The sequence below is a fragment of the Pecten maximus genome, chromosome 11 (genome assembly GCF_902652985.1).
Source record: "Pecten maximus chromosome 11, xPecMax1.1, whole genome shotgun sequence".
NCBI lineage: Eukaryota > Metazoa > Mollusca > Bivalvia > Pectinida > Pectinidae > Pecten > Pecten maximus.
Window position 1 is genome coordinate 28,654,244 of NC_047025.1, and position 20,391 is coordinate 28,674,634.

The following is a 20,391-nucleotide window of genomic DNA, read 5'->3' on the forward strand; positions in this document are numbered from 1 at the left end:
ATTTACATGAACCCGCACCCCTGGGTTTATTGTTGGACCCCGTATACACCCCTGGCTTCCCTTGATACGTCACTAGGGCGTGTGGAAGCTGAACAACGGTTAAATAATCAACTACCCATCAATGCACGGCAAGGCATGCTAATGAAGCGCGTGTTTTACGTATCTTTTGCACGACATGTGCGATACTGTACATTACATGTTTTCGTATTTCAAGACAGATTTAATGAAAAAGGGTTTGATATATTGGACTCACTTATGATTCCTCCAGTTTACGGCCCTTTATGAACATTCTATTGACGACATGTGGATATATATATACAGACATAAACGAGCAGTAAGCAGAAGGCGCTATACGTTCGAGTATATAATCTATAAACGGTAAAATTGTCTCGACGTCACTTGGAGGCGGTGGGCGGTGGACACAGGGTGTGGTATGCTGAAGAGGACTAGATTAAAATGTCAAAATATAATATGTATTAATGATTAGGTAAATACACACATTTGGTATACGATTCCTTTCATTAAGTTGGAATATCCGTCCCAGTGAACCCAAGTAAATCGCACAGCAGTGTGCCGATAATGATATTTAATATAGGGCCCCAGCCAGTCGACACCAGAACGCCCTTCTCACAATGACAGATATGGACCTAGCCATGTTAATGATGACTGTTTTTTTTCAAACTTCTAACAAAAAGTGTTGTCATCCGTCACAGGCAGACCCGAACACTACCATCTGTGTAAACATCTAAGACTGTTGTTTGGCTCCAAACCTCTTATTTTCAAGGCATTTTATTATAGTCTTGACTTTTGGCAGTTTTGTTTTGTCACTAACCCCTAATTTTTTAGGCGTTTTTACGTTAAAACCTCAAATTCTGAAATAATAATTGTTGGGAATGCTTTTATATCATCTAATCAAAACCTAGAGAAGGTTTTTTAGCAGCTGAGAGGAGGGAAGGCTCGCCGTGGTTTGTAACTGTCTTCCATAGAAAGAAATCTTCCGTAAAATATCTGAATGCTCCGTCGATTTTCTAATTAAAAAATCCTCTCTCACGCTGACAGTGGTATTTATTTCCGAGTATTTTAAGAATCGCATTATAGTGTTTGTGTAATGGAGGTACTATCGTGATACCGCGTCCCGTGACGACCATTTCTGGATCAAACGATAACGTAAAGACCATATCAATCGACAAAGTTATTTGGACAAAAAGGTTCGAATTTTTGCGTGATCTTTATTGAATTTCCGTAACACCCGGGTCTATAAAAAACCTATCGATGTTATATCTCCTATTCACTTCACTGTCTTGCTTACCGGATGCTGCTCAGCAATGTTTGAACTACCGAGCGCCGTTACTTCTCAAATTTACGTTTTAATCGTTAATCTCCACCTTCGCCTCCAAATTCAGTGTTGAAGGCTTGGTTAAACTTGAATAGTTAAATTTCTCCTTTTGAAATCTTGATTTCCTCAATTACTTGGTAACTCTGATGGATAGAGGCTATCATTTATATACAAAACTACTTAATTATTCGACTTTGACGCAAAAAATTGAAACGATAACTTAACCATGCCTACATGAAGCTACATAACGTTGACGTCAGTTTTTACTGTAATCATCTCATCGTTTTCCATGCCTATCAATTAAGTTGGTTACATTTTTTGTAATGATATCATCATTTTCTCCAAATCAATTTTATATTTCTGCCCACCTTACAAACAAGTCGATTTATTTTCTTCTCACTGTTTTAAATGAAGTTTATGTGTCACCGAAGCTAACCAGGCTTTATTATGTGGATATGCAACAATGAATGTCCACTGACGCATGGATCTCAACGCTGTATACACCTGATACGTAAAACATTGTCTCTGTAACACACTCACTAGCGACACCTCTGATAGTTAGCGACATCGCAAATACCTCTGATAGACACATTTTCACATAATTAATGATTAATTAACCTTAATATTTCATCAATTAATTCAAAATTAAACTAAAACATTATTGGAGTATGGCGAAGACTTGTTAAGTGCCTTTTTAAAACTCTGTTATGCTTTCATGCAGAAAATTTTAATGTGGTATGAAACACTCGTCAAATGCTACCTCCCGAGAAAAAGATTTCTAATCGAACGTCAGACCTACTTACTTAAGATTACTTACTTGCAGGGAAAGTTTCTCAACTAAAATATGAGTCTCCTATCCATACTAAACATTTACAAAGACTAGTGGCATTGTCCCATCCTTATTTTGAAATGATAATTTTTTGAAAAGTTGCATGATTTCTCAAAAAAGTCTCGATATTTAGAATATTAGCACGGAAAGGCATGGAGCTTTTTTGCAACAAAGCAAATGGTGGCGCAAAGATCATTCGTGTGAATTAATTTTAAAGACAACTGGCTCATTATTCCCTGGCCGTGTCCCCAAAGTTATGAAATCTCCTCACGTCGAGGAACATTGATGAACCTTGGGGCCTAGATCATGTAGTGGCACTTTCAAATAAGAATTTTATTTAAAACTAACAACAGGAATTTGTTCATAATATCACATTGTCTGTTTCACTTTCACAATAGTATTTTAGGAATTCCTGTAGAAAATATCTGGTTTTGATGGACTTCTCAGTACCGAAAGATTTTTTTTCTTTTTCCATTTTGTACCAAGGAACCAGCTATCTCCAAAAGAACAACAAACTGTTAAGCCCACCTATATGTACAATCAATGTCTATGATTCCATGTTCCAAGCGTGACTCCGTAAAACTTCAAGACCCATCTGAAAAGTGGGGGTACAGAGCCTTCTACTTCGGCATGGCATTCACACACTATTTATAATATATTCTCTTGCTTAACAAATGTATCCATGTATTATATCATATGTCCTGTACACATTTGTATGTATGTACAATTTAATTTTCTACACTTTACATGTTTATGAGGATAAAGTCTTATCATTGTCATTACCATATAGACTCTCGTAAACTTCTCTGTGTTTTTGGGTGGTAATAATGACAATGATTGGCATGATATAAACCAATGACGTGGAGCGCGTTAGGTAAATCGAGAATCGTACCCTCGTATCTTAAAGATGTCACATTTATTACAGCACTCGTTAATCGACAAAATGATTCAACACCTTCATTCATTCCATACCTGTTAGTCATTTGGTTATAATTCACGTGTACCGTCAAAATTAATACAGTTACATGTAGTATTGACGTGATATTAATTAATGTGCATGTAGGTCAGTGTGACAGTCGAGGTCACGTGGAGTGGTGACAGGTGATGGGACTAATTACCTAGTCAGACAGGTGTATACCAGGTTCCATGTTAACAAGTCGCCCGACCTTTGTCGGGATCTATGTGAAATTGCCCCGGTAATTTATTTTGACTGAATTTTACACATCAAACCTTTTAAACTTGTTTGTACCAAGTTCACGCTCGTATTAACAAGTAAATAGGCATGTTTGCATTCGATATGTCTGTGTATCGGGTTTGAAGCATGCACCTGACCTGGTCGGTCTCACACACTCAGGAACCGGAGGTGTAGGCTGCGAGCACGTTACGTAACTGGTACTTTAGTGTGATGTGAACTACTATATACCTATGCTAGGCGAACATGTTGTTGCTCTGTCATATAAAAACCTGTTGATTTTCACTGACACCACATACTGACACATGTCAATCAAAATGCTTAAAAACAAAGTAATCGACATTTCTAATCAAAAACACATAAACCAAGCTATAACAACACCATAAACGGAAATACTGTAAGTTGTATTGGTATATCCAAACTTTAGCTAGCTCTAGCAGACCGTTATAGCCAGGTACAATGTAGATAGCTATAGCAGGTAGATACAGACCTAAAATAGCCCGAGAAAAAAACGCTTTACAATTATTACTGCTGAAATATGTAGACACCATACAATATAGAAAGCACCAATTGCCATTTTTGCGAAATTCAGAAACAAATTAAGTTCACCATCTTCAGACAAAAACTCAAACTGCCAAAAACGAGAAAAAAAATAAACAACTGGAATAAATGCTGACACATGGGAAGTCAAACTACAACGACAGTAACAATATCACACGGGAACTCAAACTACAACGACAGTAACAACACCAACATCACACGGGAACTCAAACTACAACAACAGTAACAACACCAACATCACACGGGAACTCAAACTACAACAACAGTAACAACACCAACATCACACGGGAACTCAAACTACATCGACAGTAACAATACCAACATCAAACGGGAACTCAAACTACAACGACAGTAACAACACCAACATCACACGGGAACTCAAACTACAACAACAGTAACACACCAATATCACACGGGAACTCAAACTACAACAACAGTAACACACCAATATCACACGGGAACTCAAACTACAACAACAGTAACAACAACAACATCACACGGGAACTCAAACTACAACAATAGTAACAACAACAACATCACACGGGAACTCAAACTACAACAACAGTAACAACATCACACGGGAACTCAAACTACAACAACAGTAACAACACCAACATCACACGGGAACTCAAACTACAACAACAGTAACAACACCAACATCACACGGGAACTCAAACTACAACAACAGTAACAACACCAACATCACACGGGAACTCAAACTACAACAACAGTAACAATACCAACATCACACGGGAACTCAAACTACAACGACAGTAACAACACCAACATCACACGGGAACTCAAACTACAACGACAGTAACAACACCAACATCACACGGGAACTCAAACTACAACAACAGTAACAATACCAACATCACACGGGAACTCAAACTACAACGACAGTAACAACATCAACATCACACGGGAACTCAAACTACAACAACAGTAACAACACCAACATCACACGGGAACTCAAACTACAACGACAGTAACAACACCAACATCACACGGGAACGCAAACTACAACAACAGTAACAACACCAACATCATACGGGAACTCAATATACAACAACAGTAACAACACCAACATCACACGGGAACTCAAACTACAACGACAGTAACAACACCAACATCACACGGGAACTCAAACTACAACGACAGTAACAACACCAACATCACACGAGAACTTAACTATAACAATAGATGGATTTTTACAGATGTTATGTATGCCAAATCGTTAATATAAAAACTGAATATAAAGCTGTCTCGTCCTTCTGTGAACTCATTATATACAACAATTACAACAGTAAAACCCTGGACTTGAAATACAACGGTTCCACCCTATACGTGTTCCGTTACACCGGACCGGACGGGAAATGATATCGGTTCGGTGCCAATACCTACATTGTCATCATTTCATGGTTATTAATTCTAACTACCTTAGAACGGCAATTAACAAACTTTAATTGCTACCAACGGTGGACACGTTAGTTACTCCAACACAATACGAAATACAACAATTATAAAGGTCTCGTGGACACCGGGAATTTAGAATTGTCTAGACCGGATGACTATTAACAGATACAAAACGGTCGAGTAGTTAATATCTTTGTCAGTTTATGAGGTTGTAAAACCGTCGATAATAACCTCCTGGGACATTCGCCATAAAATCTGCGTCCAGTGTCGCCCTCTAACGACCATTTCTCGGTCACGTGTTTCGCAGTTGGATTCTACTCCAAAATTTGTAATCACCGTTTGACGCTTACCTATAAGGTATCTGTATTGTGGACGATTGATAGTTATTGACTTCTGGCGTTTTAATCGATTTGTCATTAAAACGATCCCTAACAGGACTCACGCCGGGTCCCGTAAACCCCTAACCATAAACACGACGTGCAGTGGTATAACAATATTCGCATGGATTCACAAAAGCCCACTTGCCCTGTAAAATACATATAATCCTCCTGCCACGGTCCATCATCCCCTTGGCTAGGACGACCGCTAGCCGTTAACAGCCTTTGATCGGTCAGTTTTATCATTCTGTTTGTCAATTATTACATGTTATCATAACTTCAATCACAACAGGGGACAATGTTAGCATTCCGCTGGACTTTGGGACGACATCATAGCGAGGATGACCAGGCAAAAACGGACAAAAACACAGTCCACGCAGTAAACCGTGAAATTATTGAAATAAAGTATGACAGGGTCGTGAAACATCTATCGTTCTGTCATCACTTGTAACTCTTTTCATAAATAGATAAATCATCTCCTATTTTATAGTACGTGAAAATGTGTTTGATTCACAACTAACAAACGTAATACAAAAATGTATTCAAAATAGTTTAAGAAAATAATTAAAATCAAACACAAAAATATGGTATTTTATAATATAAGAGAAATCTGAATATCTATCTCATCTTATGCCTATAGTTGTATAGCATTCGCTACTTTTTCACATAACCTCACACCTTATGCACTGGTGCCACAGAGGGCGCGAGCGGTGATACTAACACGATTTGAAGTTAATGGACAATGTTGTCAAAAGGTACAGCGGGCCTGTCAGTACCAATTTTCTGCAGTCGATGACATACTTATGTAAGGATACCGACCATCTTGATCGTCTGTAAATAGCGTTTCTTAAGAGAATAAAGTAAATAGGATTGATAGGATTTACTCTTTAAACCTACGGACTCCTAAATATCAGCCCGTGTGCTGATGTCTAACATTTGCCAAATTGTCCACGCAACATCTCAGTATGTTAAACTATTTCATAGCGATACCGTGATGTTTTGAATTGTATTAAATGCCTATAGACACTGTCGGTATGTATACTGCCTGAGCATGACTTCATTGACATTTGAATCATAATCTATTTAACATACACACGACGTCACAAAACCTTTAACAAAATTCTTCTAAAAGGACAGAGCAGCCTACTGGAAAGGCCATCATGTGAGGAGAGTTTAGTTTTAATTCTAATGCTACATGTACTTCTTGGAATTGTTTACATAGTTTTTTACTGTGGGACATTGGAATTGTTTACATAGTTTTTTACTGTGGGACATTGGAATTTTATTTTAAGTCGTCTAAAACTTTATTATAACACCTTAGATGGGGACAAATTCTTTAATGGATTGGCATGTATTTATTTCGAAATAATTTATGCTGGGCAGGGAGGGGGCGATTGGTACGACACAGAGGCACACTAAACCAAGGGGATGTGAACGTGCTGATCGTCCCAGGCCGAACGCTGCCTCCATAAACGGCTGCAATATCGGAGTTTAATGACTCGGCGCCATTGTAGCCGATAGATAGATACAACAGGCCTCAGTCGAATTAAAACTATATTACCCAACAACCAGTCATAGATTATCACTGCATGACCGGCATGCTTTCATGTGTAAATTAGAACGTATACACAACACTAGACAATAGCATACATGTATCATTAATCAATATTGCATATATATCATTCTCTTCCATTTTTTATTAATGAAAAGTTTTACTAAATGGAGGATATCGGGTTCACGGTTACCTGAGGCTGAGCTAACCAGTATCTGGTAAATAAACTCAACACTCGGAGTATACATTACATTTATAGTCACGAATACATCAATTGGTCCTGTTCGGATGGCGTCAATACTCACAGCCATAGCATATGTGATACAATATGAGTTGTCCCTAGTACAGACGTGGGGGTCAAAGATCATCGCAAGCAAATTCGCCAATTTACAAATCTGCTCCACAAAGGATGAAGGTCACGCGTTATACATGGCGAAGGTCAGCGTTTTGATTTAAACGTCATTCGCCAGGCTTATATGATTAGGCAAAAAACTTTCTATGGCAGTCATATAAAATGATTCACTCACGGACGACTTATTTGTAGTTTAGATTTGACATTAATAAAAAAAAAACACGCTAAATAGACACACTGGTAATATAATACAAGAAAATCAGTTTATACTTCTCCACAAAATATCTCAATGAACACATGCTGGGTCGTACTTTGGACATTTCAAATGTTCCCGGTCGGATAAACACGTAAAGGCAAATTAAACATAGCATAGAGCAGAACAGAGAAGGGAGATACTCGCGAGTTTGTCGGCGTGAACGAAAGTTTCGGACGAGAATATCCTCACACTATGTCCTCTATATATGTTAACCTACACTCGTTATGTTTTAATTTAATGCAGACTCGACAATATTACATTATTTGACAGGACAGTGTCGTTTTTAAAATGCACATATTGCACAACGCATACATATACTAATCTCTGTCATGATGATATCATAGTATATAAGTTAATTAGTGCCAAGGTCACACATGACGGAAGGACCGCGAGAAACGTAACACAGGACCGCTTTTATCTAACACATTTTTTTACCAGGCACACTGTCAGGTGTGATACAAGGTAAAATCAACAGGTGTAAACCATTATTACACCGACAGTATTTACCGGATACCTGTGGGGTACCACTATATACCTGACACACCGACATGTATGGGGTACCACTATTTGTGTGTAATGGTATAAATTAATATTATATCGGTTGTGTTCTCCGCCATCTTGTTCAAATGAATTGTAATGTACGTTTATGTATTATGTAATTCCTATATGTTGTGCTACATTCGGAAATAAACTAAACTAAACTAAATATACCTGATACACCGACAGGTATGGGGTACCACTATATACCTGATATACTGACAGGTATGGGGTACCACTATATACCTGATACACCGACAGGTATGGGGTACCACTATATACCTGATACACCGACAGGTGTGGGGTACCACTATATACCTGATATATCGACAGGTATGGGGTACCACTATATACCTGATACACCGACAGGTATGGGGTACCACTATATACCTGATATACTGACAGGTATGGGGTACCACTATATAACTGATATATCGACAGGTGTGGGGTACCACTATATACCTGATATATCGACAGGTGTGGGGTACCACTGTATACCTGATACACCGACAGGTGTGGAGTACCACTATATATCTGAAACACCGACAGGTATGGGGTACCACTATATACCTCATTCATCGACAGGTGTGGGGTACCACTATATACCTGATACACCGACAGGTATGGGGTACCACTATATAACTGATACACCGACAGGTGTGGGGTACCACTTTATACCTGATACATCGACAGTTGAGGGGTACCACTATATACCTGTTACACCGACAGGTATGGGGTACCACTATATACCTGATATATCGACAGGTGCGGGGTACCACTATATACCTGATATATCGACAGGTGTGGGGTACCACTATATACCTGATACACCGACAGGTGTGGGGTACCACTATATACCTGATATATCGACAGGTGTGGGGTACCACTATATACCTGATATATTGACAGGTGTGTGGTACAGCTATATACCTGATTTATCGACAGGTGTGGGGTACCACTACATACCTGATGTATCGACAGGTGTGGGGTACCACTATATACCTGATACACCGACAGGTGTGGGGTACCACTATATAACTGATATATCGACAGGTGTGGGGTACCACTATATACCTGATACACCGACAGGTGTGGGGTACCACTGTATACCTGATACACCGACAGGTATGGGGTACCACTACATACCTGATATATCGACAGGTGTGGGATACCACTATATACCTGATACACCGACAGGTGTGGGGTACCACTATATACCTGATACACCGACAGGTGTGGGGTACCACTACATACCTGATATATCGACAGGTGTGGGATACCACTATATACCTGATACACCGACAGGTGTGGGGTACCACTATATACCTGATACACCGACAGGTGTGGGGTACCACTGTATACCTGATACACCGACAGGTGTGGGGTACCACTACATACCTGATATATCGACAGGTGTGGGGTACCACTGTATACCTGATACACCGACAGGTGTGGGATACCACTATATACCTGATACACCGACAGGTGTGGGGTACCACTATATACCTGATACACCGACAGGTATGGGGTACCACTATATACCTGATACACCGACAGGTGTGGGGTACCACTATATACCTGATACACCGACAGGTGTGGGGTACCACTATATACCTGATACACCGACAGGTGTGGGGTACCACTACATACCTGATATATCGACAGGTGTGGGGTACCACTATATACCTGATATACTGACAAGATGACGGTTAGAACTGTTGTTGTTGTTTGCATATTCCTGCAGAATTTATTGGTATGTATTTTTTTAGTGAATGTACAGTTAACTAAAATAAAATGCTCGTGCTCGTGCTTAATGAAGATTTAAAAGATCATCTTTTATTTGTTTATTACACCACGATATCAATTTATTTCTATTGAATTTGAGAATAATATATCATACCGAGAGTTTTTCCATCACAGAAAAAGTATAATAAAGGAGTTGATCACAGTAAGCACACTCTTATCGGGTTTTATAAACTTGTATTTATTACAAAGAGGATCTGAATGACTCAATGTAATAAAGAACTTGACATGGTTTATTGAAATGAGTGGGGTAATATATCAATATATGTTAATCTTACTCTGTAAATCTTTCCATTGTTATTCCAACTTTCGATATTTGTAGAACTGACTAAAATCGGGTAACCCTTCCCCAAATGATCAGTTTATGCCGTGTCCATTGGTATAAAACTTCCCCAAAGTATCAGTTTATGCCGTGTCCATTGGTATAAAACTTCCCCAATGGATCAGTTTATGCCGTGTCCATTGGTATAAAACTTCCCCAAAGTATCAGTTTATGCCGGGCCCATTGGTATAACTCGTCCCCAATGGATCAGTTTATGCCGTGCCCATTGGTATAACTCGTCCCCAATGGATCAGTTTATGCCGGGCCCATTGGTATAACTCGTCCCCAATGGATCAGTTTATGCCGGGCCCATTGGTATAAAACTTCCCCAATGGATCAGTTTATGCCGGGCCCATTGGTATAACTCTTCCCCAATGGATCAGTTTTTGCCGGGCCCATTGGTATAAACCTTCCCCAATGGATCAGTTTATGCCGGGCCCATTGGTATATGCCGGGCCCATTGGTATAACCCTTCCCCAATGGATCAGTTTATGCCGGGCCCATTGGTATATGCCGGGCCCATTGGTATAAACCTTCCCCAATGGATCAGTTTATGCCGGGCCCATTGGTATAAACCTTCCCCAATGGATCAGTTTATGCCGGGCCCATTGGTATAAACCTTCCCCAATGGATCAGTTTATGCCGGGCCCATTGGTATAACCCTTCCCAAATAGATCAGTTAATGCCGGGCCCATTGGTATAAACCTTCCCCAATGGATCAGTTTATGCCGGGCCCATTGGTATATGCCGGGCCCATTGGTATAACCCTTCCCCAATGGATCAGTTTTTGCCGGGCCCATTGGTATAAACCTTCCCCAATGGATCAGTTTATGCCGGGCCCATTGGTATATGCCGGGCCCATTGGTATAACCCTTCCCCAATGGATCAGTTTATGCCGGGTCCATTGGTATAACCCTTCCCCAATGGATCAGTTTATGCCGGGCCCATTGGTATAAACCTTCCCCAATGGATCAGTTTATGCCGGGCCCATTGGTATAAACCTTCCCCAATGGATCAGTTTATGCCGTGCCCATTGGTATAAACCTTCCCCAATGGATCAGTTTATGCCGGGCCCATTGGTATAAACCTTCCCCAATGGATCAGTTTATGCCGGGCCCATTGGTATAAACCTTCCCCAATGGATCAGTTTATGCCGGGCCCATTGGTATAACTCGTCCCCAATGGATCAGTTTATGCCGGGCCCATTGGTATAAACCTTCCCCAAAGGATCAGTTTATGCCGGGCCCATTGGTATAAACCTTCCCCAATGGATCAGTTTATGCCGGGCCCATTGGTATATGCCGGGCCCATTGGTATAACCCTTCCCCCAATGGATCAGTTGCGGCCATTGTTCCCCAATGGATCAGTTTATGCCGGGCCCATTGGTATAAACCTTCCCCAATGGATCAGTTTATGCCGGGCCCATTGGTATAAACCTTCCCCAATGGATCAGTTTATGCCGGGCCCATTGGTATAACTTGTCCCCAATGGATCAGTTTATGCCGGGCCCATTGGTATAAACCTTCCCCAAAGGATCAGTTTATGCCGGGCCCATTGGTATAAACCTTCCCCAATGGATCAGTTTATGCCGGGCCCATTGGTATATGCCGGGCCCATTGGTATAACCCTTCCCCAATGGATCAGTTTATGCCGGGCCCATTGGTATAAACCTTCCCCAATGGATCAGTTTATGCCGGGCCCATTGGTATAAACCTTCCCCAATGGATCAGTTTATGCCGTGCCCATTGGTATAAACCTTCCCCAATGGATCAGTTTATGCCGGGCCCATTGGTATAACCCTTCCCAAATAGATCAGTTAATGCCGGGCCCATTGGTATAAACCTTCCCCAATGGATCAGTTTATGCCGGGCCCATTGGTATATGCCGGGCCCATTGGTATAACCCTTCCCCAATGGATCAGTTTTTGCCGGGCCCATTGGTATAAACCTTCCCCAATGGATCAGTTTATGCCGGGCCCATTGGTATATGCCGGGCCCATTGGTATAACCCTTCCCCAATGGATCAGTTTATGCCGGGCCCATTGGTATAACCCTTCCCCAATGGATCAGTTTATGCCGGGCCCATTGGTATAAACCTTCCCCAATGGATCAGTTTATGCCGGGCCCATTGGTATAACTCCTCCCCAATAGATCAGTTTATGCCGGGCCCATTGGTATAAACCTTCCCCAATGGATCAGTTTATGCCGGGCCCATTGGTATAACTCGTCCCCAATGGATCAGTTTATGCCGGGCCCATTGGTATAAACCTTCCCCAAAGGATCAGTTTATGCCGGGCCCATTGGTATAACCCTTCCCCAATGGATCAGTTTATGCCGGGCCCATTGGTATAACTCGTCCCCAATGGATCAGTTTATGCCGGGCCCATTGGTATAAACCTTCCCCAAAGGATCAGTTTATGCCGGGCCCATTGGTATAACCCTTCCCCAATAGATCAGTTTATGCCGGGCCCATTGGTATAACTCGTCCCCAATAGATCAGTTTATGCCGGGCCCATTGGTATAACTCGTCCCCAATGGATCAGTTTATGCCGGGCCCATTGGTATAAACCTTCCCCAATGGATCAGTTTATGCCGGGCCCATTGGTATAAACCTTCCCCAATGGATCAGTATATGCCGGGCCCATTGGTATAAACCTTCCCCAATGGATCAGTTTATGCCGGGCCCATTGGTATAAACCTTCCCCAAATGATCAGTTTATGCCGGGCCCATTGGAATATGCCGGGCCCATTGGTATAGCCCTTCCCCAATGGATCAGTTTATGCCGGGCCCATTGGTATAGCCCTTCCCCAATGGATCAGTTTATGCCGGGGCCCATTGGTATAGCCCTTCCCCAATGGATCAGTCTTCCCCAATGGATTAGTTTGTACCGGTTCCAAATTATTGAACACATAGATAAACTTATCAGAAGACAGAAACTACGAGAAAATGTTTCGATATTATTTTCTAGTTGGATAAATGTTTCAAGAAAATAGATAATGCGTTGTGTAAGTGGGGTTCTTTTTATAAAAGAATTATTTTCAAAGAGATCTAGAAGATTGTACGCTTAACGGACTAAAGCTTGGGTAAATTTGTTGGCTAATCCTTATCTAAATCAACAAACTTTCATCTTTTCATAAACCATTCTTGTCATATTCGATGTTTAGTCTTTATGGTGAAACAAATTGACACCGCTATATAGAGCCAAGTTTGTCTTTAGGAGAAACAAATTGACTTGGCTATATAGAGCCAAATTTGTCTTAGGACAAACAAACTGACTTGGCTATATAGATCCAAATTTGTCTTTAGGACAAACAAATCGACTTGGCTATATAGATCCAAATTTGTCTTTAGGACAAACAAATTGACTTGGCTATATAGAGCCAAGTTTGTCTTTAGGAGAATCAAATTGACACCGCTATATAGAGCTCAAGGCTTTTGTTTAACAAAACGACAGTAAATATTGGCATTATTTTGTTTTCAATTTAACCTACCTGCTCGCCATTTATGTTCGCTAGACATTGGCGCCTAGTGGTGCCTATGAACTTCTTGGACCCAAGTCTACGCCAAAGCATGTTACACTCGGCGCTCGAGTTTAAGTCCGACACGTCCAGTTGTTTTATCGTTGTAAAATCAGTCTTCAACATTGTTTTCACTTCCTCGGAATTAAAGTTGTAGATTTTCATATCAATCATCATACCTTTATAGTCGGTTCGTAAACTGTACAGCCACTGTTTAAAAGGGGCCCGATCGTAGTTGATATACTGCTCCACATAAACATTGAATGAATTGGGAAGAAAATGAATTTGAACGGGACGGAAGATGAACTGCATGGATAAATGTCTCTGGTCTATTGACAGATTATTTTTTACATCTTCCAGATATTGCTGTTTATTGCTATAAAGTCCTGGTAGAAATTTGGACAGCAGTCGCAGGTCTTTGTCCAAATGACCTGATGTTTTGGGGAATAAAATAAAGAAAATCACAACCAAAAATCCCCGTGAAAACACTGTGTGCCAATGGCAAATACTGGTGTCCGATGACGCCATCCTGGAAGTCTTTGAGAAGACAATGGTTAAAAGCACATAATCAATTTTGTTTACAAAAGGACAAGTTAAAATCCCTACTCCATCCTATACTGTTACGGCGATTCCATGTTTAGGCCTGTGGTCGGAGCAGACGTTACTTGGTGTATACCACGTACATATATGTTTTTGTCCCCCAGGTAGACACTTATATATACATGTACACAGCAGGAATATGATAGAGAGCCCCCACCGCTTAACACTCTATGCTTAACACTCTATCGTTGTACAATGATGTATGCGGCCAGGCACAGTGTATACAAATGATGTATGCGGCCCTACGCTTCGTCCTAAAACGTAATACACAGTAGTCTAATTACGAGCTATAGGAAGTCCTTTATACTGTTACCACGTGCTTTAATGAATGAACATGGACGGAGGCGGGAAACTAGCTATATTTAAGGGCGGAGGGAAGGAAAAGGATGTTTACTACTCTAAATCTACAGGGCCCACTTACTCTTCTCGTTATATACTGAAACACGCGCGTGTTGGTTCTCGCTCTCTACTCCAAATTAGGTGTGCGGTGTAATTTCTTGCAAATATTTGCTCTATGGTTTTGCCTACTTTCTACTTAGAGATAAGGATGGGATATAAACCTTCAGTGCTGCACGAAGACTGGGACTACATGTATTACTTCATCACACAAGTACAGTTATTGACCCCGTATTTCATTTTAATATCACGTCATTGATGTTGAAGTTCAAATATCATTTCACAGAAACGCGATACAATAGACGTTTTTGTTGATTATGATATTGGATTTTGTTATTTGTAATCCAGTTCCCAAGGATTGTGCAAAAGATATACAAGTGTTTAAAGGCACCCTTATTAACATAAATTTTGTAATAAAATTCAATTCTATTCAAGTTACTAGTACTTTATTTAAGCGTCACATGTAAAAGGTACAATTATTGCAAACTTTACAATAAGTCTTCTCACCCACCCTGACATCCAGTCTACTATTAGACGTATGAGACACTCGCTCTTCCCCTGTCCTCTCACCCATCCTTACATCCAGTCTACTATACGATACACTCGCTCTTCCTCTGTCCTCTCACCCACCCTTACATCCAGTCTACTATTAGACTGATGAAACACTTGCTCTTCCCCTGTCCTCTCACCCACCCTGACATCCTGTCTACTATTAGACTGATGAAACACTTGCTCTTCCCCTGTCCTCTCACCCACCCTTACATCCAGTCTACTATTAGACTTATGAGATACTCGCTCTTCCCTTGTCCTCTCACCCACCCTTACATCCAGTCTACTATTAGACTGATGATACACTCGCTCTTCCCTTGTCCTCTCACCCACCCTTACATCCAGTCTACTATTAGACTGATGATACACTCGCTCTTCCCTTGTCCTCTCACCCACCCTTACATCCAGTCTACTATTAGACTTACGAGACACTCGCTCTTCCCCTGTCCTCTCACCCACCCTTACATCCAGTCTACTATTAGACTTACGAGACACTCGCTCTTCCCTTGTCCTCTCACCCACCCTTACATCCAGTCTACTATTAGACTTACGAGACACTCGCTCTTCCCTTGTCCTCTCACCCACCCTTACATCCAGTCTACTATTAGACGTATGAGACACTCACTCTTCTCCTGTCCTCTCACCCACCCTGACATCCTGTCTACTATACGATACACTCGCTCTTCTCCTGTCCTCTCACCCACCCTGACATCCAGTCTAATATTAGACTTATGATACACTCACTCTTCCCCTGTCCTCTCACCCACCCTTACATCCAGTCTACTATTAGACTTATGAGACACTCGCTCTTCCTCTGTCCTCTCACCCACCCTTACATCCAGTCTACTATTAGACTTATGATACACTCGCTCTTCTCCTGTCCTCTCACCCACCCTGACATCCAGTCTAATATTAGACTTATGATACACTCACTCTTCCCCTGTCCTCTCACCCATCCTTACATCCAGTCTACTATTAGACCCATGAGACACTCATTCTTCCCCTGTCCTCTCACCCACCCTGACATCCAGTCTACTATTAGACCCATGAGACACTCATTCTTCCCCTGTCCTCTCACCCATCCTTACATCCAGTCTACTATTAGACCCATGAGACACTCATTCTTCTCCTGTCCTCTCACCCACCCTGACATCCAGTCTACTATTAGACTGATGATACACTCGCTCTTCCCCTGTCCTCTCACCCATCCTTATATCCAGTTTACTATTAGACTTATGAGACACTCACTCTTCCCCTGTCCTCTCACCCTCCCTGACATCCAGTCTACTATTAGACTTCCGAGACACTCACTCTTCCCCTGTCCTCTCACCCACCCTGACATCCAGTCTACTATTAGACTGATGAAACACTTGCTCTTCCCCTGTCCTCTCACCCACCCTTACATCCAGTCTGCTATTAGACTGATGAAACACTTGCTCTTCCCCTGTCCTCTCACCCACCCTTACATCCAGTCTACTATTAGACTTACGAGACACTCACTCTTCCCCTGTCCTCTCACCCACCCTTACATCCAGTCTACTATTAGACTGATGAAACACTTGCTCTTCCCCTGTCCTCTCACCCATCCTTACATCCAGTCTACTATTAGACTGATGAAACACTTGCTCTTCCCCTGTCCTCTCACCCAACCTTACATCCAGTCTACTATTAGACTTACGAGACACTCGCTCTTCCCTTGTCCTCTCACCCACCCTTACATCCAGTCTACTATTAGACGTATGAGACACTCGCTCTTCCCCTGTCCTCTCACCCACCCTTACATCCAGTCTATATTAGACTTATTAGACACTCACTCTTCCCCTGTCCTCTCACCCAACCTTACATCCAGTCTAATATTAGACCCATGAGACACTCACTCTTCCCCTGTCCTCTCACCCACCCTTACATCCAGTCTACTATTAGACTTACGAGACACTCACTCTTCCCCTGTCCTCTCACCCACCCTTACATCCAGTCTACTATTAGACTTACGAGACACTCACTCTTCCCCTGTCCTCTCACCCACCCTTACATCCAGTCTACTATTAGACTTATGAGACACTCGCTCTTCCCCTGTCCTCTCACCCACCCTTACATCCAGTCTACTATTAGACTTATGAGACACTCGCTCTTCCCCTGTCCTCTCACCCACCCTTACATCCAGTCTACTATTAGACTTACGAGACACTCACTCTTCCCCTGTCCTCTCACCCACCCTGACATCCAATCTACTATTAGACTATGAGACACTCGCTCTTCCCCTGTCCTCTCACCCACCCTTACATCCAGTCTACTATTAGACTTACTAGACACTCGCTCTTCCCCTGTCCTCTCACCCACCCTTACATCCAGTCTACTATTAGACTTACGAGACACTCACTCTTCCCCTGTCCTCTCACCCACCCTGACATCCAGTCTACTATTAGACTGATGAGACACTCGCTCTTCCCCTGTCCTCTCACCCACCCTTACATCCAGTCTACTATTAGACTGATGAAACACTTGCTCTTCCCCTGTCCTCTCACCCACCCTTACATCCAGTCTACTATTAGACTTACGAGACACTCACTCTTCCCCTGTCCTCTCACCCACCCTGACATCCAGTCCACTATTAGACTGATGAAACACTTGCTCTTCCCTTGTCCTCTCACCCACCCTTACATCCAGTCTACTATTAGACTGATGAAACACTTGCTCTTCCCCTGTCCTCTCACCCACCCTTACATCCAGTCTGCTATTAGACTGATGAAACACTTGCTCTTCCCCTGTCCTCTCACCCACCCTTACATCCAGTCTACTATTAGACTTACGAGACACTCACTCTTCCCCTGTCCTCTCACCCACCCTTACATCCAGTCTACTATTAGACTGATGAAACACTTGCTCTTCCCCTGTCCTCTCACCCATCCTTACATCCAGTCTACTATTAGACTGATGAAACACTTGCTCTTCCCCTGTCCTCTCACCCAACCTTACATCCAGTCTAATATTAGACCCATGAGACACTCACTCTTCCCCTGTCCTCTCACCCACCCTTACATCCAGTCTACTATTAGACTTACGAGACACTCACTCTTCCCCTGTCCTCTCACCCACCCTTACATCCAGTCTACTATTAGACTTACGAGACACTCACTCTTCCCCTGTCCTCTCACCCACCCTTACATCCAGTCTACTATTAGACTGATGAAACACTTGCTCTTCCCCTGTCCTCTCACCCACCCTTACATCCAGTCTACTATTAGACTTATGATACACTCGCTCTTCCCCTGTCCTCTCACCCACCCTTACATCCAGTCTACTATTAGACTTACGAGACACTCACTCTTCCCCTGTCCTCTCACCCACCCTGACATCCAATCTACTATTAGACTATGAGACACTCGCTCTTCCCCTGTCCTCTCACCCACCCTTACATCCAGTCTATATTAGACTTATTAGACACTCGCTCTTCCCCTGTCCTCTCACCCACCCTTACATCCAGTCTACTATTAGACTTACGAGACACTCACTCTTCCCCTGTCCTCTCACCCACCCTGACATCCAGTCTACTTTAGACTGATGAAACACTTGCTCTTCCCCTGTCCTCTCACCCACCCTTACATCCAGTCTACTATTAGACTGATGAAACACTTGCTCTTCCCCTGTCCTCTCACCCACCCTTACATCCAGTCTACTATTAGACTTACGAGACACTCACTCTTCCCCTGTCCTCTCACCCACCCTGACATCCAGTCCACTATTAGACTGATGAAACACTTGCTCTTCCCTTGTCCTCTCACCCACCCTTACATCCAGTCTACTATTAGACTGATGAAACACTTGCTCTTCCCCTGTCCTCTCACCCCCCCTTACATCCAGTCTACTATTAGACTTACGAGACACTCACTCTTCCCCTGTCCTCTCACCCACCCTTACATCCAGTCTACTATTAGACTTATGATACACTCACTCTTCCCCTGTCCTCTCACCCACCCTTACATCCAGTCTACTATTAGACTTACGAGACACTCACTCTTCCCCTGTCCTCTCACCCACCCTTACATCCAGTCTACTATTAGACTGATGAAACACTTGCTCTTCCCCTGTCCTCTCACCCACCCTTACATCCTGTCTACTATTAGACTCATGAGACACTCGCTCTTCCCCTGTCCTCTCACCCACCCTTACATCCAGTCTACTATTAGACTTACGAGACACTCACTCTTCCCCTGTCCTCTCACCCACCCTTACACCCAGTCTACTATTAGACTTACGAGACACTCACTCTTCCCCTGTCCTCTCACCCACCCCGACATCCAGTCTACTATTAGACTGATGAAACACTTGCTCTTCCCCTGTCCTCTCACCCACCCTTACATCCAGTCTACTATTAGACTGATGAAACACTTGCTCTTCCCCTGTCCTCTCACCCACCCTTACATCCAGTCTACTATTAGACTTACGAGACACTCACTCTTCCCCTGTCCTCTCACCCACCCTGACATCCAGTCCACTATTAGACTGATGAAACACTTGCTCTTCCCTTGTCCTCTCACCCACCCTTACATCCAGTCTACTATTAGACTGATGAAACACTTGCTCTTCCCCTGTCCTCTCACCCACCCTTACATCCAGTCTACTATTAGACTTACGGGACACTCGCTCTTCCCCTGTCCTCTCACCCACCCTGACATCCTGTCTACTATTAGACTTATGATACACTCGCTCTTCCCCTGTCCTCTCACCCATCCTTACATCCAGTCTACTATTAGACTTATGATACACTCGCTCTTCCCCTGTCCTCTCACCCATC

General features: G+C 42.5%; 1 protein-coding gene across 1 annotated transcript in view; it reads right to left on the reverse strand.

The window, feature by feature from the left end:
• The window catches only part of LOC117337976, a 28,825-nt gene extending 13,955 nt beyond the window's left edge, over positions 1-14,870 (reverse strand). The window contains exon 1 of the mRNA XM_033899134.1: positions 14,025-14,870. Within this exon, the coding sequence (XP_033755025.1) occupies positions 14,025-14,579 (555 nt within the window). The 5' untranslated portion in view covers positions 14,580-14,870. The remainder of the gene's footprint in view (positions 1-14,024) is intronic.
• Positions 14,871-20,391: the final 5,521 nt, after the last annotated feature.